General features: G+C 42.8%; 1 protein-coding gene across 1 annotated transcript in view; it reads right to left on the bottom strand.

The window, feature by feature from the left end:
• Nucleotides 1-22,216, bottom strand: part of LOC127034977 (uncharacterized) — a 43,143-nt gene that overhangs the window by 7,868 nt on the left and 13,059 nt on the right. The window contains exons 2-3 of the mRNA XM_050924384.1: nt 10,487-11,487; nt 29-80 (exon numbers count right to left, since the gene is read on the bottom strand). Coding sequence (XP_050780341.1) covers nt 29-80; nt 10,487-11,487 — 1,053 coding nt within the window. The remainder of the gene's footprint in view (nt 1-28; nt 81-10,486; nt 11,488-22,216) is intronic.

Genomic DNA, 22,216 nt, shown 5'->3' with positions numbered 1-22,216 from the left:
CAAAATCACCAAAAACATTAGCACTAACCTCCTGGTCACTGTGTGCACTGGAAGGGTTCCTTTTGGGGCACATTTTCTGCCTGAGGAAAAGACAGCAGCAAGCCCATGGATTAGTTTTCCATAGGAGGAAAGTCCTCGTCCATGTTCATAAAACACAACAGAACAACTATGCACTAGCACTTCAACCCATGACACTTTATAGCTTTCTTTGTATCAGTGCCTGTGTGCTAGGGAGCAATTGTTACCCCCTTCTTATCAGGGAGTCAGCTAAGGCAGAAGAGATTCAATTACTTTCTTAGAGAATCTGCAATGTGTCTGCAGCAGAACCAGGAATTTATGCCAGATATCCCAAGTCTCAACACTTATTCTCCTTAGAAGGGTGGAACTTTGATTTCTGTAAGTAGAGCACACTACAAAATATGTAGGCCCCCCGGGTCTCAAGCTGTGATACAGTTCATTGGCTTCACCATGCCAGACATTTTATTATATAGAACAAAGCATTCTGGGATATTCTTAGTGAGCCAAGAAGTTTTGGGGCCTGCAAGTTTAAAGATTTCAGCTAGTATATTCTCTTTGCCAGGGATTTACCTGACTTCATTTGTCTGATAGCTTATTGCACTTCCTCAGTGGTAGGTGGCTGTGCAATTTCTTCATCTATGGAGTGCTGGGTCAGTTCCTTTAGCACCTGTAGCTTGATAGTAGAGGCATGGTTGATGTCAGGATATAGATATTCAAGCCTGTCTGCAAAGGCCTATACTTTAAGAATTTAGGTGTATTCTTATCACTAAACTGTGTAAGGGCTTTCTCTTACTGTGACAGCCTGACCCCTGTTCTTAGGCTAAGGCCTTCGGCTAAGTAGCAGAGGCCAGCCATAAACTGGGAAGTGTATGGTCATATTCTTACATTCCAAACTAGTCACATTGAAATAAGGTGCTATTGGACTGTTAGGATTACAATCCTGTCCTGACATTCCTATCACCTTCAGAGAAAGGGAAGAACCTAGAAGATGTAAAAGAGACCTTAGTTTGATAGCATTCTGTCTGGCAAGAACTCACTTATTAATAGCTGGGATGTGAAATCCTAATTTCTGTATTGTTCTATCACTGTAGTCTTCACTTCCCTATTGTTTGTCTGTATAATCTCTGGTTCTGTGATTGTTTATGTCTGCTGTATAATTAATTTTCTTGGATGTAAACCAATTAAAGTGATGGGATATAATTGGTTAAATCATGTTACAATATGTTAGTGTAAGCTGAGTCAAGATGAGCTCTACCCTCACATTTGGTGGTGAGTTGTGGTTGGTCTTGTTTGCATAGGCACACCCACCCCACCTAGCATGAGCCCACAGCTGCCCAAAAGGTCACTTTGACTGCTGTGGGATCTCCAGTTTCTCTGTTATTGGGGCAGGAAGAATAAAGTATTGTTACCCTGATTATGTGAATCAAGGCCAGTGGAACTGTTTTATGATAGAGGGACTCACCATCAACTAAGTAGCACTTGCCAGACAAGGGACATGGGTGCCAAAACCCAGTGAATTGAGACAGTTTAGGGACAAGCATTTGTACTTGATGGTATGGGTCCCTTTTGAGGGCCACCAACACTGTTGAGTAGTAGAGCTAATTTTGATTCTGTTAAGAGTCTGATTACAGGCTGCTGTGCTGAATTCACATTAGGCTAATGGTGCACCAGCACTGGGGCTCCCCTATTACAAGCTAAAATCACTAAAGAGCTAAAATTACTAAAAGCTGAGATTATTGAGTGCTGTGTTAACTAGTGGGGGAGCCTGAAGATATATTACTAAGTGGCTGGCAGAGCAGTGCAGTTTGTGGGATGGTTGGAGCAGCCAGTGGAGCGGAGCAGTTTGCGGGATGGTTGGAGCAGCCCATGGGATGGCGAGTGGAGTGAAGCGGGCAGAGCAGAGCAGTTCATGGAATGGCTGGAGTGGCTCACGGGATGGCTGGTGGAGTGGAGCAGCTTGTGGTGAAGGCTGCAGCAGAACCCCACGGAGAGACAGGGCAGTTGGTCTCAGACCACAGAAGGTGCCCCTTAACACCCCGCATGCCCCTTTCTTCCCCCCACCATTTCCACCCAGCTGGAGGGGGTAAAAATCTGCAGATAAACTTTTGAACTCAGGGGCTGCACCGACCAGGGACAGAGACTTTTCGGTTGTTGGACTTTTGGGTGATTTGGGGGTTGCTGGACTCAAGAGACTTTGGGGTGTTGGACTTTTGGGTGATCTTTTGGGTGGTTGGACTTAAGACCCTGAAAGGAAAAGGATACTGCCAAACTTACTTAGGGGTGGGTCTTTTGCTCATGGTTTGTGTTATGAATCCTGTTTGTGGTGTTTCCCTGACATAATGCAGCATTGTTTCTCTCTGTTCATGTGAGAAGGACCAGGGAAGTGACAGGGTAAAGGAATAAGCCCCCTAACAGTTGAGTAGCTCAGTAAAGTGCTACACCCATCTCTCAGAGAAATCTGTTTTGTCCTTGATTAAGGTAGATCCATTTTAACTTATTAGTGGAGCTGTTCCTGGTTTTGATGATTCAAATTTGATTCCTTCAGGGAATCAAAACATTTTTGTGTTGTTAGTATCAGCATAACACAGTATTTCTTCTGCTTTCTTTTCCAATCATTTATCATGTAGGACACAAAGAGCTATCTCTTGCAAATAGTTGAATTTATTTTCCTTTGATGTTGATTCTTTGTTATTTTGCCAAGACACAAACCCAGCGTTCTTTTCCTTAAGGATCTTTTTGAGTTCATTGTCATTTTCATCAAACCAATCTTAGGGCCAAATTTCATTTTTACCTAGAGTTTCTTCTGGGGCTTGAAGAATGGCTAATTTGAATATATTCCATATGTTAAGTGCAATCTTGGGTGATGATGCAATGCTATCCATTTTTTCCTCTAAGTTTTCCCTCAGCTTTTCTTGGAGAAATGGCTTTGCTATGTTCAATTTTGGTTTAATCTGTTCAGCATTATTTCACTGAGGGGCAACAGCATGTAAATTAAAAATGGCTCTAATCATCCTGCAGTCAGTCCAACAGTGCCCCTTGCCTTGCTCTGGTGATCTTAATGTCCGTTTGCTGTATAGTAACATAGCCAGTCAGGTGCCAGTGCTTTCATCTTGCATGCACCAAAACAGTTTTGTATTTGCTAGCTTGCCTGAAGGTTGGGTTGGTGACAATGAGCTCATGGGTAGCACACTTGCAGCATAGGAGGAGACCAATTTTCATTTTTCTGACTCCATTGGTCTTTACTACACCACTCCGAGCCCCCTTTTCCAACTCTCGCATTAAAGCCTCCCAGAAGAATGAACTTGTCTTCACTGGGTATTGATTAGAATCTCTCTCTCTAGACAGGCTGGAAACTGGGATGAAGGGAGAGTGTGAAGCAACATTCACCTTCAAAAATCAAAACCTGGGATACCCTTCTATAACCATGAACACGGGCCAGTTTACTCCACACCATGTGATGAAAGGGATAATGTGGGACTGACAGGCCAATCAACCAACCAGGTCATTCCTGGGTAAGGAGATGGGTGATTTGTATAAAGAAAGAAGCCTGAGCACATAGGGATCTAGGGAGCCAGAGTGAGAACTCTGCAGTTGCTTTCTAACTGCTGGAGAGCAAAGGAAGCAACTAGAGAGAAACAGATGTACTGTAAACCCAGGGAAGAGATGAGGGAAAGGGTCTGAAGGAAGGCCAAGGTAGGAGGAAGTCCAGGGAGACAGTGAAGTCTAAGAGAGCAGATTTTACCTGCTGATCACAGGGTTCCTGGACTAGAACTCAGAGTAGAAGGAAAGCATGGGTTTCCCTACTGACCACTGAGAAAGGTGATGCAGAAAGGGAGACAGACGGTAGAATTTGGAGCGAGGCCATCAGAGAAAAAGCCCTGAGCAGTGTTTGTCTGCCACTCTAATGCAGACCACCTTACAGAACCTGGGGAAGCGGTGATGACCCAGCTGAGGTGTGAGCTCAGACAGGGGTGGAAAATTTAGTTTATTGGACTTTTTATTTACCCTGGATGGGGTAGGACTAAATGTTACTTGGGTGGAGGGCCAAGTCATAAGAAGACTCAGACCACTGCAACTACTGGCAAGAGTCACTCAACAGGAGAGAGATGCTGCGCCAAACCCAGCCATAAGGAGATACTCTAGCAGTGAGTCCACCCTTCTATAACCATGAACAACCCATATCTTGTTAGCGTTATCAGGATTACATTACTTGGAGTGTTTTTGAACATCCACCATGATTTTAAAACAACCCTTCCTCCTCCCTCTGCCCCCACCGAAACCCTGCAAGATCCAAAGAAAGTCACCTATATGGGTCTCTTGAGTTATGGCCTCTTAAAATTTATATATAAAATAATATTCAGTGGGATGCAAATGCATATAAGTAAGTTTAGAACAACTCACAATTTATTGGTATTCTCTTGCATAATGTTGAATAAAAGGCATATATTAATACTGAATACAAAAATCTCAGTTACTTGGCTGGTGTGACATTCTATACCTTTGGGGGAGTGTCCTGAAACCCCCATATTCCTCACTTTATCTAATCATGATTATACATAATGCTTGTTTGTAAGGTATCAGGGGAAAGGTTATGATCTGCTGAAAGTCATTTCTATATCCATATATGTAGTGTGGTGTGTGTGTGTGTGTGTGTGTGTATATAAAGTTATGAGAATTATGTGGTATGGTTGTCACTAAAACATGTTGTAAATTGAGGCATCAGCCAGACATTAGCTTCTCATAGGCAATAGCAAAGAAGTAACCAACACCTGGGCGGCGTGTCAGTCAACCATCAACAACCATTGTCCAGCAAGGGAACTACAATGCAATGGCTCGCCTGCATGAGGCCACACCAGGGGAATTGTTCAACCTCGCTTGGAAACTCAGCAATGCCCCCAGACATGTCTGGACTTGTTTTCCAAGCACATGGACTGCGGGTATAAAACAGACAGTGGACACATACTGGGCCCTTTCTTCTGCCCCCACCTATGATGCAAGCAACAAAGATACTGAGAAGAAGACAAGATTCCAACAAAGGAGACAGGCCCAGGTTTCAAATTTGTGTATTATGAACTGCAGTAGCCAGTGGGGTGAGAAACTGCTTAATCTAGATGTTGCCCAGTCTAACAGGGTTGAGAGTTTAGATGGGGTAGTTATATTTTCTTTTCTTTTGGTAACTAATTCTGACTTTTTTGAATATCACTTAATCTACCTTTTATAGTCAATAAATATGTTTAATTGTTTATTTTTACCAGTCAGTTTGAATGAAGTGTGGGATAAATCTGCTCAGGGCACAAAGGCCAGTGTATATCCACTTTCCATTGCTGAAGTGGTGAACCAATTAATAAATTTGCACTGCTCATCTTGAGCAGTGCAAGATGGTATATTCCTGAGGTACAAGGCTGGGAGCTGGGTATCTAGCAGGTAACTAAGAAAATGAGCACCACTGTGCTTCCCAAGACTTAAAGTACTTATGTATCACGGGCAAAATACTAACTAGAGCTGGCTGAAGTGTTTCTGTGCAAACTTTTTTTTTTCTTTAAGTGGAGAATAAAATAAAATGAACACCTGAAAAAAAAGTTATCTTTTGACCAAAAGTCAAAAACTTCCAGAAGAAAATGGAATTTTTTCAGTTCAGAAATGCTGCCACAGATCCTTATACCCTCATTCTTCTTTTTGAGCCTGGGTATCCAGTGAAATTATGACTCCCATGATGCACTGCAGCAGCTCAGCATCCAGGGAGACCATGGTGTATCATGGGAGATTTAGTCTGGCCAGGCAGCCCCATCCACAGAGCAGAATGCCTCATGCCCCTAGACTTCAGCTCACGTGAGGCACCACAATGACATTTCTGATCTAAGTTTTTAGCTGAACAATTGGGAGTGGGTTTTTTTTTCCTGAAAAATTGAAATTTTCTGTAGAAGCTTTTGACAAAGGCAACTTTTTTTCCAGCACAGCAAGACTTTACTGAAGTAGCAATAGCTCCATTTAAATGGAAAGAACTAATGTGCAGAGCTATGGGCTAAACAAAGATGGAGGGCATTGAGGCATGCAGGCAAGGAGTGAGGCGCTTCTTGGATTCTATACAGTACTCAGTACAGAGCTGCAGCAATTAGCAGATAACTGTTCTGTTTTTAGCACACTCTCAGAAGTCAATCAGATTCCCCAGAAATGTATTACAGCAGTAAGAATTGCCACCTGGCAACCCATTGGTCAGTCCTGCTCTATATCCTGCCCGGTCACTATTATTTGGGTCTTGTGTTGAATGAAAAATTACTACATCATTTCTGCCCACCAAGTGGAAATACAGGGAGGGTATTAACTTATAAATTAATTTATATGGGAGGGGGGTGTTTGGAAATAAGAGGCTTCCCTTCATCTGAAATGCTTGTAAACTGAGGGGTTGTAATAAGAATCAGTTCTTTGGCAGGGTGCGCAGATGTAAAATGTCTCTTCCCCATGAATTGCAACCATCGAGCAAAAGTCTGATTGCACTGGAAATGATTAAAATTAAATAAGGTGAACGTGTCTCTTGTTCTTGGGGGCTTGGGAAAGAAAATAAAAAATCCTGTTACTCAAGCCAGGCCTCATGGCCAAAAGTAATTAGAATTATTGGCCATCTAACAACTGATGCTTTCATTCCCTCCCCAAACACTAAACAAAAGCAACAGTGTGGCAGAAACTTGGAGTCTCCCCAGATAGCTTCACTTTGGTTCAATGGAATAAACCTGGGCAGGCATTGCTGATGACTCCATTTATTAGATGGTGCTGGGTGCCAAGCCTGTCCTATGCCATTTCTACCACTGGCGAGGCAGAGCTTGCTACTTCTAGCTGAGCAACAGAGGCGGCTTAAAAAAAAAAAAAGGAGGGGGTGGGGAAGGAAGCATAGCACAGCTAAGCTTCAACTTGCTCAGATACCAGAGGAGCAGGTGGAGTGGAGAGAAAGGGAGGTGGAGGACAAGTTTAGCAAACAGGTTATTATTAGCATCTTCTGTTGAGGTTTCCTCTGTAACAGCACATTCCAGTCATAGCAAGTGTTGTTCCTCAGAAAACTGGACCCATTGCTGAATGTACTGCCTCATTAGAGTATCTTCATTCCTCCTAGAGTACTCTCTGACTGACAGGATGTTCTCAGGGGACAGCACCTGCCATCATGGGCTCCACTGGACATTGTTGTCATTTCAGCAAGTGCCCCCTTTGTCCTTAATTTTGAACTTCTTGTGCTCTACGTAATACATAAGTGCTGGAACCAGGGGTTCTGGCTTGTAGTGGTCTCCATCATATACAGGGTTTACCGTTGGGTTCAATGGCTCTTAGTACCCTCACTATATAGATTGTTCCAGCACCCCTGATGTAATGCTGTAGCCAGCTTCATTATAGAAGATAGGCCTAGGGTGACCAGATGTCCTGATTTTATAGGGATAGTCCCAATATTTGGGGCTTTTTCTTATTTAGGCTTCTATTATCCCCCACTTCCCTCCTGATTTTTCACACTTGTTATATGGTTACCCTAGATAAGCCTGAACTGAAATCCCAGATCAAATCCCTATAACTCATATCTGTAATTCAAAGCAGGCTCTTCTCCCTGTAACAGGCCCAGGTAGACTCTGAATTTCAAAGCCTTCTTTGTAATGGATCCAGATCTGACCTTTCCCTAAACTTTACAGTGTGGGCATTCTCCTTCCTTATTCTCCCATCCTCGATCTGAAGTCAGCTCCTCTCTTATAGATTTGACTAATTAACATTTCCTGCAAAGAGGACAAGAGGGGGGGCTAATGCATCTCTGAATTCAAATCCTTACTTAGGCCAAACAAAATTAGACGTGAGTTTGATGGTCTCATTCAGAGGCAAATTTTTGATGTGCTTAATGGATATCACATAATTTTACTCCTAGTCTGCATAAGCCAAAACAGTTGAGTAACACTGGCAAGCTCTAATCAGAAGAGGTCCCAGACTAAAAGCCTGGAGGTGCATAGACAGAACGGCAAGAAAAAACCTGACGCAGCATCTGCCAGTACTATATAAACTGGCTTACTCAGCGCCGTGAGGCCTTCACTTTCACAAGCATCACATTTCACTCATGCATACAAGTTTGGCAAGAAATCAACATATGCCCAAAATAACCTCTCCCTGGAAAGACAGGGAGGCAAGCGGAATAGGAAATGGCCTTTAAAAACAAAACAAAAACACAATACAAACATACAGTCTAACTTAAAGCAGGTAATTTTCCCTGAAACCACACCAATGCAAAGATCCAGGAGTCAAGCTACCAGGGAGAATCATTTCCTGCAATTCTAGTCCATGTGTTAACACTCAACTAGTTCCCCATTTTAAAAACATCCTGGTTGAAAAAGCCAATTAAAACAAATCCTGCCCCTCATCAGCAAAACAATATCCGTAGCAACTGAACCTTTAAAAGTAAAGTTGCCTTTCAAAATGGGCTTGGTGTTTTTAAGTGGGCTGGAAGCCAAATTGATGGCTTGCAACATCCCCATTTGTGTTGAGTATTACTTTGTGCCATGAGAAGTTCCACTGAAATTACTGGGAGTATTTGACAAGTAACATGGTACTCAACAAGAGAGAGTATTAGAATCTGGCCCAATATGAGCAGGATTAGGACATAACTGTTACTATAGCAGAGGAAGCATTTACAAAAAAAAAATTGGCAAGAGCTTAAATATAAAAAATATTTAGTATCTAGTAGATATTTTCCATCAGATTTGAACCATTTTAGAGCAGGCAAAACTTTGTAATCTAAATTACGTATTTATCAGGGTCGGTCAAGAAGGACAATGGTTAGATATAAACATATGTGTCTAACTCTTAAAGTTTTGCAAGGTTTAGTTTGCTAAGCAATACAAAATAAGAGCTGGATTCTGAAGTCAGGAACTTCCATGTATAGCAGAGAAAATGATATTTAAACCTAACCACCTTGTTTATATCCCTTTTAACTTAGTGTGGTTATAGAATATACTTTGTATCTATTCAGCATGTCCAGGGATTTACCTTCCAACAGGACCACAAGAAAAATAAGTCTTATCAAAATATTCTTGAATATGACCAAGAGCTCTTTGAAAATTTTGCAACCTCAGGGAGACATTACACACACACAAAAGGTTAAAAGAACATTAAAATGTTGTGAAGTCAAGCACTCAAAAGTTAGGAAATGCCAGAATTAAGGAAGCCTGTATAACTGTAATTTTGCCCCCTTTGTCATATGCCTGATGATGTTACAATTTTTAATTACGTGAGTACATAACTGTTTTTTACATAGATTGCTGCATCAGTCAGTGCTCAGGATGGACTTGCTCTGGTGATGATTCAGGGGTGTTCAGTAAAGGAGGCTGTTGTCTGTAGCACCCCTGCTTCATTTGTTGCAGACATTGGAAGATGTATTCTCATGAATCAGTGAGGGGATTGCAAGGGAAGGGGAAAAAAGACTGTCGCTTGGTTAAGACAGTTGAATGCTGCCCTGGAAAACTGGATTCTGTTGCTGCAGAGGATCTGTACATGCAGTACAGTTTGTTGAAAGTTTTTCTGTCACAATCAAAATGTCTGGCAAAACCAGCTAGGTTTCAGCTAAGTTTGATGCAGGGGGGCGGGGCAGGAATCATATAGAAATATTGTTTCATTTTCAATTTAAGAAAAAATGGTTTTGAACAAAGACATTTTGTGGAAAAGCAAAAATAGGACTTGATTTTTCAACTTCAATATGCAGCAAAAGAAGAAACATTATCCTGCAGGGCATGGAACAACATTAGACCCAGTCCAGGAAGAATAGGCTGCTTGTTATAGGGCAACACTAGTGTCTCGCCCGCTTGATGGAGGAGGGATGGGTAAAAGGTTTGAAGGACACATATAAAGCAGGGGTTCTCAAACGTCATTGCTCCACAACCCACTTCTGACAACAAAAATTACTACACAATCCCAGGAGGGGAGACTGAAGCCAGAGCCCATCCAAGCCCCACCAAAGCCCAAGCCCCACCACCTTGGCCAGGGGGACAAAGACAAAGCCCAAGGGCTTCAGCCCCCAGTAGGAGGGCCTGTCACTTGAGCCCTGCCACCCAGGGCTAAACCCTGGGGCTTCGGCTTCAGCTCTGGACAGGGAGGCTCTGGCTTCAGCTTCCGCCCCAGCAAGTCTAATGCTACTCCTGGTAATCCCATTAAAACGTATCAAAAAGGACACTGCAAGACAGCTGCCAAAAAATCCAAAGCCAAGACCATCATTTTTTTGAGACATACCATACTACCAAATAATAATAGTAAATTACACATAGTATTAACAAATACATTAGAGTGGAATTTAGCCAGATTTTATTCTGTGGACAATTTATCTAATCAGGTTTGATTCTGAAATAAATAAATTAGAAAAAAAATCCTCACTGTCCTTTTCACCATGTCATCAGTTATATCCCAGATTTCATGGCAGGCTTAGTTTCAGGAGCTTAGATCATTACAAATATCTTACCTGCAAGTTATGCAGAGGGTAGACAGAAGAACAAGTGCAAAGAGGACAATTCCAGTTATTATTGCCAGCATCATTGTGTCTTCCTTTCCATCCTGCCTCACCACATCCATGACATTAGGTTCCGTGATGTTCTTGTATTCAAAGAGCATCGCAAAGCCCCTCCCACGATCCGTGGTCGTGATCAGCTCCATAATAACCTCCACCATCTCCAGAGATGAACTGAAGACCATGGTCTTGTTTAAAGGCAAGTTTGTCCCACAGAAGCGAGAGGAAAATGTGATGAGGTCAGAAACATACAAGACATCATGGGGACACACATCCGCTGAAGACTGCTGGGTGGTGGAGTTTCCTCTTGGTAAGGCTGTTGTGGAGAGAGTCTGACTCTCTCCCATGACCTCATCTCCCCTTCTAGCAGTGAGGTGAGCAAGCAGGACTTTCCCTTTCAAATCTCTGTTCATCTCTAGGCCACTGATATTTTGCTGCTGCGTAGTGGTATTGCCAGGCACAGTGAATGGCAGTCCATCTGGCTGAGCCTTAGATATTTCTTTGGGTTCTTCCATCTGTCTGAACTGTTTTTCTTCAGATGTTTGTTTGTATTCTTCTTTTTTGGAGGTAGTTACTGGGAATCCATCATAGCGACCAGCAAGACCCTTTGACCGAGCTCCTGGGCTGCTATGTTTCTGGATCGCCTTTGACATCCCAGCCAGAACAGAGGATTTTGTAGTAGCAAGAGTGATGGGAAGGTCAGAGTTTTCTTCAGTAGGAAACATCGCCTTATTTTTTCTTTTAGAAGAAGAAAAAAAGCCATCCCAAGGGTCTGGAGTTTCATTTGAGCTCTCAAATACATCAAAGTCAAGAATTTCCAGGATAAGATGGGTTCTAACAGGAATGAAAAACTGCCAAACACAGTGTGTCCCTGGATAGTAGTTATTTGGAAAGCCTGGTGATAAAATAAGACCTCTTTCCATGGATTCCAAATCTGCACCACAGGAATAATATACCTGGAGGGAAACAGACAGACAAATAAAAAGCAAATTAAAATTAAAAATCACCTTTTTTATAATGGATGTATATTAGTGCTATAAACTAAAGAGAGAGTATTCAGAGGTCTAGGCCTTTTACATCTACTATCTTAAAAGTATCCATCTTCAGTTGGTTGACATAGAACATCCCTTAGGAAATGAAAATTCACAAAGCTTTTAAAAAGCCGATCTTCCACATTCACCGTTTGGAGCATTAATATTTAAAACAGATGATCACTTTTTGGACGTGTATGTTGCAAGCCCAGTCTCCCTTTCGTTACGTGACACAACTGTCTCAAATGGCAAAAGCTTTCATTAGCAACAGTGCTTGCTACTGAGAGAACGTGAAGAGACTTCTCTCTCACAGAACTTTCATGCAAGGTTCCTCCATAGACACAGGAAAGTAAATCTCACCTCTGCCTTGGGCAATATTCTTTAAAGGAAGAAAGTCCATAAATAATTAGATCACCACCACCTGTCTAGGAGCCATATGTTTACCAGTGTTAGTTGGAGAAAAGGGAATTTTTTTTTTATTTAAAATGATTAGTCACCTTGGTCTGTTATCTGTTAAAACACAAAAGAAGCTTGGCAGAACAACAAACAAGTCTGTATATAGCCATGAGGTCAAAAGAGTCCAGATTTTTATTCTCTTTCTCCCTCCCTCAGTTGATTAAAATTAAAAAAAGAATTCCTTTGAAACTCAAAGAATTATTAAATGTCCTCAAACAGTGGCCAGATTTGCTCTCCTTTGCAGATTTCCAGGACATGACTAAGTGATTTTCTGCAGATGCTTTCCATTTTTTTGGCAGAGGGGAGTAGGAGTGGCAGGTGGGGACAAGAGAGAGAGACTATTTTATGCCGGAATTAAAATACTCCATGGCCAGATTTAAATATCGGTCAAAAACTGTTGTTATCCTAAGTCTAATGAAATAAGCAACAGGCCATTTTGGTGTTTTGGGGGCATGAGTTAGGTTAAAGCATCAAGTCTCAAGTACCGGTAATTAGTTTATCTATGGAAATTAAATTCTTCACATCTCCATGTTATCAGGAGACTAATTCACTGTCAAACACTGTGTTTCATACTCAAGTGGTAAAGAAACTACAATTCCTGCATACACATGCAGGCCTTGTCTTCACTTGCGAGATGCATTCTTAACCTAAGTTAGCTAACTTGAGGTAAAATCCTACTGAGGACAGGGCAGTTCACATGCAGGTTATCAGGTAGAGTTAGAAACTATGGGAAAGCCTAGTAGAGTTAAAGCCTACGCTCTGATAGTCTCTAATTCAGTGGTCGGCAACCTGTGGCCCATCAGGGTAATCTGATTGCCGGCCGTGAGACATTTTGTTGATGTTGACCATCTGCAGGCACTGCCCCCCACAGATCACAGTGGCCATGGTTCATCATTCCCAGCCAATGGGAGCTGTGGGAAACGGAAGCCAGCATGTCAAAAAGTCTTGCGGCCCAGACTCAGATTACCCTGATGGGCCACAGGTTGCCCACCACTGCTCTAATTTTACCTGATAACCTGTTTGAGAGCTACAAACTGCCTTGTCTTCACTATGAGTTTAACTCAAATTAGCTAATTCAAGTTAAGAACACACCTTTTTACCTAGTGAAGACAAGGCAACAGAGTGTATAGTATGGTTTCCTTGGTTGGGGAATGGAAGAGGGCTTCTATGTTCTACATTAGAAGGAAGTCACATTTATGCAGATTTACCTCTTCAGGCCTGGTCTTTTATTCAAACTTTTATTACTGTAAAGTTGTTTACATGGGAAAAGTCATGTGTTGATTTGGAAAAAAATCATTCTTCTTACATCCCAATCAGTAGAGTGTTCTACAAGTGTCACCTGAGTTGGACATTCTTTAGTAGAGCCCTGACATGAATTTATCTTTTATTTAAATGTATATGAAACTTGTATGAAAATTGCTAGTGGCAAATAGTATTTACCTTGGATGTGATGGGCGGTAAGAGCACTGGCCTAAGTCTGCTCGAGCTCACAGTGACTGGAAATTGCTGTGTGTCTGTGTGAAGTGAGCTAATGGTCTCCGTCCAGGTTCTGCTGAACAACTTGGTCATCACCAGAACCACCACTACCAGATGGCCTGGTTTACAGGTGTCTTTTGACCCCAAAAAGGTGGCAGGGGGAGCCCTGCACACTATTACTTATGCTATTACAGTTCAACAGATCCAGGGCTTTCAGTCCAGTACAGTCCATCCAGCACTTTTGACAAGTTCATCCCTTTTTCTGTCCTTAGTTTTGGCTTGCATGTGCCATTCTGGGTGGATTGTGTATCTCCTTAGTAGAAACCGCCGTCAGTGAAATCTCAGATTCAAAAGCAGACGTCCAAACAGATTCCTTTTGATTCCCAGAACCACCAGAGGATTGCCGGTTGGCTCCAACATCTAGCTGGAAGACTGCTGAATGCCAGCAGGTAAAATGCTTCTCTCAAAGAGAGCAAGGGTTGGTGAATTGTATACTGCAAATTGCAAAATTAGGCTAGAACAGTGACCTCAATGGTGCAATCATTTATTTATTATAGCTTGAGAGTTTGGATTCAAAACTTTATCCCAGAGGAAGGTCAACAAGAGGCAGAATATGCAAGACAGAGCTGAGAAAAAAAAGATTCCTGAAGAAGAGACAGGACTGATGAATTTATAATCCACAATTGAATGATTGACAAACAAGCCAGTGAATTTGAGTCATCTGTTACAAAGGCTGAATATCATCTATTAAGATGTTCACCACATTTACCAATGTACAGAGTCATAGACTTGCAGAAACATGCACTTAGGCAGAGAATTTGTTTGACACATTTTATTTTTAATCTTTCCAAATTATAGGAATTTTTTTAAAGTGGTAAAATATGCCAACATCACTCAGATAAATCATGGGGAAGGCTAATCTTTTGCATCTCATATGAAGATTTTAACAGATGGTCAGAGATTGGGCAGAGGGCTCTCACATCAGTCTTCTGAGTTCTCATGAAGAAGCTTATGCAGGAGTGCTATTGCAACAATATGCCATCAAAAGATACCTTAACACAATGAGAATGTAAAGGTCATAACTGGGAGTGCTTATCCCCACCAGCACATGAAACTGAATGACCTACTCAGACAGATGAAGGTTCCAAGGGATGAGATGAGGAGAAGAGAAGGCATCAGGGGGTCAGTGAATGGTTTGATGGTTTCTAGGCTCCAGTTACTGGAGATCCTGTAAACAGAGAAATGAAAGGAGGAGAGAGAAAAGGAGAAGGTGAAGATACCCTATACCATAGTAGAGGTGTAGAGCATCACTGAACACAATCATAGAGAAGGTTACCAGAGTGTCCTGGGTTGTTCACTGCTTCTAAGTTTGCCTAGGACTCTCAGTATTTTTTAAAACTTCATAGAACGGCCAATTCCCAGTTCACTGCAGTCAGGTATTACCCTGCTTATCTCCCAAACTCAGATAGCTATCCCACACAGGTGATGAAAGTATAAATGTGGGCTAGAGAGGCTAATTAACCCACCTGGGTGCACCTGGAGGGTCTGCCATGCCTAATTAATGATGAAACTCAGACGGGCAGGGTCTTCATGGTGCTACAAGCAGAGGAAGTTTAGTGCAAAAGGGGCTTTCCTGGTAGTAGCAAGTGAAGAGCCCTGTAAGGAACAAAGAAGTCCCTTGAAGGGTGAGGCGAAAGCCCAAGGAAAGGCTAGGTAGGAAAGTGGCGGCAAGGAGTCTGGTGAAGTGAACCCTGATGGCCTTTCCTGGAGTCCTTGGACCAGAACTTAATGCAGAGGGCAGGCCTCAGTTCTCCTACCTGCCACCCAGAGAAGGTGGTGTGAAACCCTTGACATAAGGGGGTAAAGACTTTTGACAGCCCTCAAGGAGTGTACAGACCACTGGGCCTATAATTGAGGGCAGCAGACCAGATGGAGGGATCTGATGTTTCTGTTGGACTTTCTGTTCCTCTGGAAGGGGTGGCACTGAACATGTCCTGGGCAAAGGGCTGAGTCATGAGAAAAGATCCATAGCACTGCAGGGCTGGAACAGCTGTTGGTAGAGGGTGCTAAAAAAGGAGAACCTACTATGCCACACCCAGCTGTGAGGAGGCAATCCGGTGCTGAGTGCAGTCTTCTACAAATGATATTATCAGGACTCAAAAAGGAGTTTTGTTCCATGTTTTTTGGGTAGAAGTATGGTGGTTGTGATGGCAGTGTCCTAAGACTCCATGATGATGTATTTCCCTATTCCACTTTATAGAGACCACTTGGAAGCAGAAATCAATTCCCTTACTAAAAAAAAAAGGTAAGCTATTAGCTCATTTCTAGCAAGAACCATGTTTGAGCACAATTAAAAAGAAAGGTGCCAACATGTTTTCCTTATCTACATTAGACACAGGGGGCTGCTGTCTGCAGCAGCCTAGCTGCACAGTTGTCCCAGCATTGCAGGCAGGATCCAAAAATATTTATTTTAAAGAGGTGGAGAAGGAAGAAACAAGAGAGTCCCCTCATCCTGTCATCTTGAGGTTTGTGTAACTCCTCACATTCAGAATTTCAGATTCACCAGCTTGGGACCTATCCAATGTAGTTTGTTTTCTTTTATATTTACTCACCCAGGAAATATCAGCTTCCTTGGAAAAGCACCAAGAATCAGAATGAAATTCCTCATAGAGAAAACAAGACACACAATCTACTACAGTTTTAAACAAACACATATGAGGCAATCCAAGCCGTTGATAATGATAATCAAAAACCTGGAAGTCCCAAAAAACTATTTTTTCCTCTAGGCCATAGAAGTGCTACCATGTACATTCTAGCTTTATAGCAAAGGTCTCACCTTTCTGTTGTTTGTTCCCAGTTCCAGACTGAGCAAACAGACTGAAAGTCACTCTCGGTTATGGCCCTGAACAGGTTAAATAAATGAAACCCCTTCTCAAACCTCCACCCATCTAAATTTCATAGGGGGAGGAATATAGCTCTAACACTGATCACTCCCTCTAATGTTTCATAATGATGTGTTATTACCTCCCCTTCAAGGCAATGATTTTCATTGCTTTGCTTTGAACAGCATACAAAGAAGACTTAATATCAGGAGTAGGAAGGGGAAAAGAGAAGATACACATGCACAGACTGAGGTATGCAATATTCTTAAGGTCCAACTCAGAAATTCAGCTATTACCCTGTGGAGGAGGCATCACTGCTTTGACATTTTGGTAATTTTTCCACAGTGAAGGTAGGGAATATTGCATGCGTTTTTTTCTGTTTGTTTTTAAAAGTGCCTCTTCCACGAACAGCAGCATGATCCTATCTCAATGATACCATTTGAGAGATCTATTGGAGCCTTACTCATACTGCAGCTAGCTCAAGATATGCCATAGGAGGGTGCAATTAAGATCTACTGCTGTCAGAAAAACCTATCTTGGGGGCCAAGGTTTTCATGTTTCGATGCCTAACTTTAGGCAGCTCACTTGAGGTATGGGAACCTCCAGCTCCCATGTAAGTCACTAGAAGCTGCCAATGCTCAGCACACTGTCTTAAACATGTCCCCCTTCCCCCACCCCACAATTTTCTTTAAATGTCCAATTTTAAAATCACAAGTTTGAAAGTGTTGGCAGGACTTAAGACCACCTCACCAGCTCCCTTTCCTTTCATCTCCCTCAGGGACCTCTTTACAAATCTCAGTTCTACCAATAAATTCTGGGATGACTCAAACTGTGCAGGGCAAGGAGCAATGTCTTGGTTAGAGATCCCTCCCTCTTGGAGCAGAGGAAGTTCATTCTGAATGAAGGATCTCTGGAACTCACCGGGCTATTAGAGCAAAACCGACCAACTGGAATGAAATGAGGTGTGGCCTGAACCTTCAGCCAAAACTGGAAGCAAACACAGAACTTTGACATTTACCAAAAAAAATTTTTTTTTGTTCATTGTTTGCAGAGGTCTTTCTTGCTGACCTGGCATTAGCTGCAACATTCCCAAAAGTATAGTGTGGTTCCCAGCTGAAACCCAATGTCCTTTTCTCATAGAGATTTCTAGGCTGAAGAAGTCTGAGCTTTAGGATGCTTCTCAGAATAGAATCTTCCAAGGATTGCCCATCCCAGGCATGAAAGACATTTAAAAACTGACCAAGAGCTCTATAGGACATTCATTTCACTAACTGACTGATCCAGAGACCATGGAATTTAATGGGAGTCTTTCAAACTAGAGCACAAAGTCAATGGGAGGATTCATAGCTAGTGCTTTGCCAATATTTTTTTTAAAGTGTGTATATTTGTTTTCAGAAGTTTCAGCTCATCATTCACACATCTATTTTTCACGTCTCCATTCTAATATCTAAAGTTGTTTTTATGTTGGTGATTCAGTTCTTTGTGATGTTGCATCACCAACTGAAGACTCCAGTTGAACTTTCATTGTTGCCCTTGATGTTGTCTCCTCCAAACCCCAGACTGTGTCAGCATTAGCAGAAGATACTACTGTATTACATAATAGGATGAGAACTTTTGCAGTCCCCTTCCAGAGTAGAGTTAGACATTAAGTGAAAGAGTACAGTGCTAAAACTACTTAGTGAGAAGAAAGCGTTTTACAGTTTTACAGATGGAAATACAGGGCACATAAAGATTGTGCCACACCAAGACCAAAACACAAAGTCTCTAGCGCGTCTTGCCTTATCTTCCCACCAGGTTGGTCTTCTATGTCTTTAAACCCCAATCTAGTGACCTATACCTACACCAAGAAGTTAGTGTAGAAACACAGCTGGAGAGTCTCAGACCATGTCTACACAGAAAATTAGGCTGGCATAACTACGTTTCTCAGAGGTGTGAAAAATCCACACTCTTACGTGACATAGTTAAGACAACGTAAGTACCTGCGTATACCATGCTAAATCGATGGAAGAATTCTTCCTTTGACCTATCTACCACTTTTCAGAGAGGGGGATTACCTATGCCAATGGGAGGTGTTTACATTGCAGTGGCCTGAAGTTTTAAGTGTGGACAAGCTCCCTCTGGTTTCTGGAGCCACGCACAAGTTCAAATGTCTTTCAGAAAGGAAGGATTGAGAATTGACCTATGTGGATCCTGTCTAATTACCAGATCAAATTGCCTACATATAATCCAAACTTTGATCAGTAAAAGCTTAGTTCCACACAGAGTTCAAAAATAAGTGTATTCCTCTGATCTATGTGGAGATATTTTAAAAAAAATTTAACTGTAAGTTATTCTTAAGCATGTGAAAAGAGAACTAAGTAAAAATGTTGCAGTGAGACCTAGGAAGGAGAATCCTTTTGTTTTTATGACACTCTGCTAGCTGGTTAACAGCAGCAAAAAGTGCCAGGTTCAACATATCAAAGGCAGTGTTTCCCAAACTTGGGATGCCGCTTGTGTAGGGAAAGCCCGGTTTGTTTACCTGCCCCGTCCTCAAGTCCAGCCGATTGCAGCTCCCACTGGCCGCAGTTCACTGCTCCAGGCCAATGGGAGCTGCTGGAAGTGGTGCAGGCCAAGGGACATTTTGTCACTTCCAGCAGCCCCCATTGGCCTGGAGCAGCGAGCTGCGGCCACTGGGAGCCACGATCGGATGGATCTGCGGACGCGGCAGGTAAACAAACCGGCCCGGCCCACCAGGGGCTTTCCCTACACAAGCAGTGTTCCAAGTTTGGGAAACACTGATCTAAAGTCTTTCTTGATAAATAACTAAGCCAGCTCAATACCCCACCCAGAAATCTGGGAAAACTAAACACCCTCCTGGGTGCCCTTAATAGGTAGAACTTCCCCACCGGCAAGTATTTAGGGTCTGTGTAGAGTCAAACAAACAAAATCTTTATTAGGGAAAGGGAATAGTCATAAAATTGGGAGAACACAACAAAATATATATGCAAATAAAGAGTAAAACCCACTCCCTTTCCCAGTAACTTTGACAATTGTTCATTTAACTGCCTTCCCACCTGCTCATGACAATGTCCCACAGGTACTATCTCAGCCATCAACTAAATCCCACTCATGGTTTGGATCAGCGAGTCACAACCACCCATGGCCTCTTTCCAGTACCAAGGAAGCAGCTTGCTAGTCTCACGCAGAAGTGCCATCACCTAGTTTAGTGATCCAGCTTTATGTAAGGTGCTGGATGAGCAGAGCCTTGCCAGAATCCACTCAGTTCTGCTGCTGTGCTCTGTTGTACCTCACTGTGGAGTCCCCACCGGAGAGGAGCCAAGAGCACCTGAGACTTTTGAGCAGAATCCTGGATGCCTGGGAATGAGCTCTTTCCTGTCTTTAGGAGCCCACTACCCCCTGCAAAATCCATGTTCACGTATTATTATGGCCACTAACCAGTGTCACTAGGAGAATTGTGAGTAGCTGGCCTATGCAAGTGAAACTCTATTCAGCAGCACTTGTCATAGAGGAAGTGGAGAGCTTTTTCCCCTCTGAGCATCGAGCCATGGGCCTTACATTTATTATTTTTAAAAAGGTGACTGCTCATAGGTATAGGACATTTGATGTAAGCTGTATTACAGGCAAAGTTAATACAGACTAGATCCTAAAAAAGTAGTGAACCATGTTGTTACCACTGTATATGACACTATGATGCCCTCAGTGCTTTACAGATAGGCATGAAAATAACAAGGGCCCTGTCCCTAACAACTTATAATATCACATTGCATTCAAACTCTGTGTCACATGTGGGAAGTGTCGGATAGTCCATTTCTGAGACAGGGAGGTGTTAAATGCAGACACCTTTATAGGTTGGACAAGACAGTGGTTCTCAACCAAGGGTTTGGGGCCTCCTGAGGGGCCACAAGCAGGTTTCAGGGGAGTCCACTAAGCAGGGCCAATGTTAGACTTGCTGGAGCCCGGGGCAGAAAGCCAAAGCGCCGTTGTGCAGGGCTGACTCCTGGAGCCCTGAGCCCTGCAACCTGAGTCTGTTCCTGTCATCGAATAAACCTCTGTTTTACTGGCAAAAAAACAAACAAAAAAAAAAAAAACAAAAACAAAAAACAAAAACCTGAGTCTGAAGCCGAAGCCTGAGCAACTTAGTTTTGTGGGGCCCCCAGTGGTGTGGGGCCTGGACAGTTGTCCCGCTTGCTACCCTCTAATGCTGGCCCTGGCTTTTATATGCAGAAAAACAGTTGTTGTGGCACTAGTTGGCTGTGGAGTTTTTATAGCATGTTGGGAGGGGAGGGGGCTCAGAAAGAAAAAGGCTGAGACTCCCTGGGATAAGAGACAGATTAATAGACATGTTCATGCCTATACACAGATGTTTGTCAGGCTATGCGAACTATCTGGCTATAAATAAAGAATGAATTGCTGCTCTGGTAGAGGCAGGGAAAGAGGACTCATTCCTTTTCAGATTCTCAACTAGGATTTAGTTGGACTGGCCTTGGAAAAATTCTTGTCAGTTACAAACCATAGCACTCCACATTTTATTTGATCAGGGACATACACACAATTCTTCTTCCAGCTACATTAGTAAATTCACCCACACTGCTTCTTAAGGATTCAATCTTGGGTTTCTGAAGCAGGGATGAACAGACTTTAGTGCTGTCTACAGACTGCAGTTAAAGCTATTTCCGTCTCCCATTCATCTGTGCCTATTGCGGACATGTGTTTTCAGCAATGGATAACATTTTCCTTTGGGATTTGAGGAAAAACCAACACTGCATTTTTGAACAGATGCTCTTGTTATTGTGGTAGGGAACAGCAGTTCCACTACAAGAAAGTGATTATGGGATGTGACATTTCCACTCTGCAAATCCCATTTCTAGGAAAGGGTCCAAGTCTCTTCATAATCCTTCCTGGCACACACCTGACAGCTTTACAGGACCCTGTTTTCTTGTGTATCACTAAACTTTCTACTATATTTTCTCCAGTTTACAGGAGAATGAAAAATGCAGATAGGACTCCTAAGTAAGGGAAGACTATAAAAGCCTATTGCTGCCAAAGTCAAGGAGGGCAATAAGATTATTAGAGTAAAGGAAGGGAAGGACTAAAGTCTAGTGAGTAGAGTAAAGAACTAGATGTCTGTACTCCTGGGATCTAGCCTAAAACCTGCTACTAATTTGCTGTGTAAGTTTAGGCAGGCACTTAACCTCTCAGTGCCTTAATCTTTCCATCTATAAAATAGGGATACTATTTACTCACCTCACAGGGAGATTGTGAAGCTGAATGCATAATTCTGGAGGGTTTAGGAGACACTTACATTTTACTGCATAAGCCTGCGTGTTCTCTCAGTCAGGGGAGACATCCACAAACAAGGGCCCTTCTGATACCAGGCTGCATTTTGGACTCTTTGTTTCACAGCATACAAGTAAATTAGAGAATAAACCCTCTTGCTGCAAGGTTGTAACATGATACTACTTTATTGCCTAGAATACAGAATACACAAGAATCCCAAAACAGGAGTTCAGTTCTCTGCTGGGAGCCCAGGGAGGAAGAATGTGTCTCTGGAGGGCTGAGAGAACTGCCAGCACCCTGGATACAGCAGTGCTGCTAGCAGGGACTGGGGGAGCAAGAGACAGCTCCTGGCTGGCTGCTGGGGTTTGCAGGTGGTGGCCCTGAGGCAAGGGCAAAGAGGATGCTGGGGCTGGGAGGAAGTGGCCAGACAATTCGCTGCAGTAGCCACTAAGGGAAGTGGCTGAACAGCAGACTGCAGGTCCCCTGGAATGGGGGAGCACAGTGTGTGGCATAGCCAGAGGGCTGTGCCACTGAAGAGGACGCTGCGGTCCTTGGAGAGATGT

This window comes from Gopherus flavomarginatus, chromosome 15, assembly GCF_025201925.1.
Source record: "Gopherus flavomarginatus isolate rGopFla2 chromosome 15, rGopFla2.mat.asm, whole genome shotgun sequence".
Classification (NCBI taxonomy): domain Eukaryota; kingdom Metazoa; phylum Chordata; order Testudines; family Testudinidae; genus Gopherus; species Gopherus flavomarginatus.
Note: the sequence above shows the minus strand (reverse complement) of the source record. Positions and strands in the feature narration are given on the sequence as shown.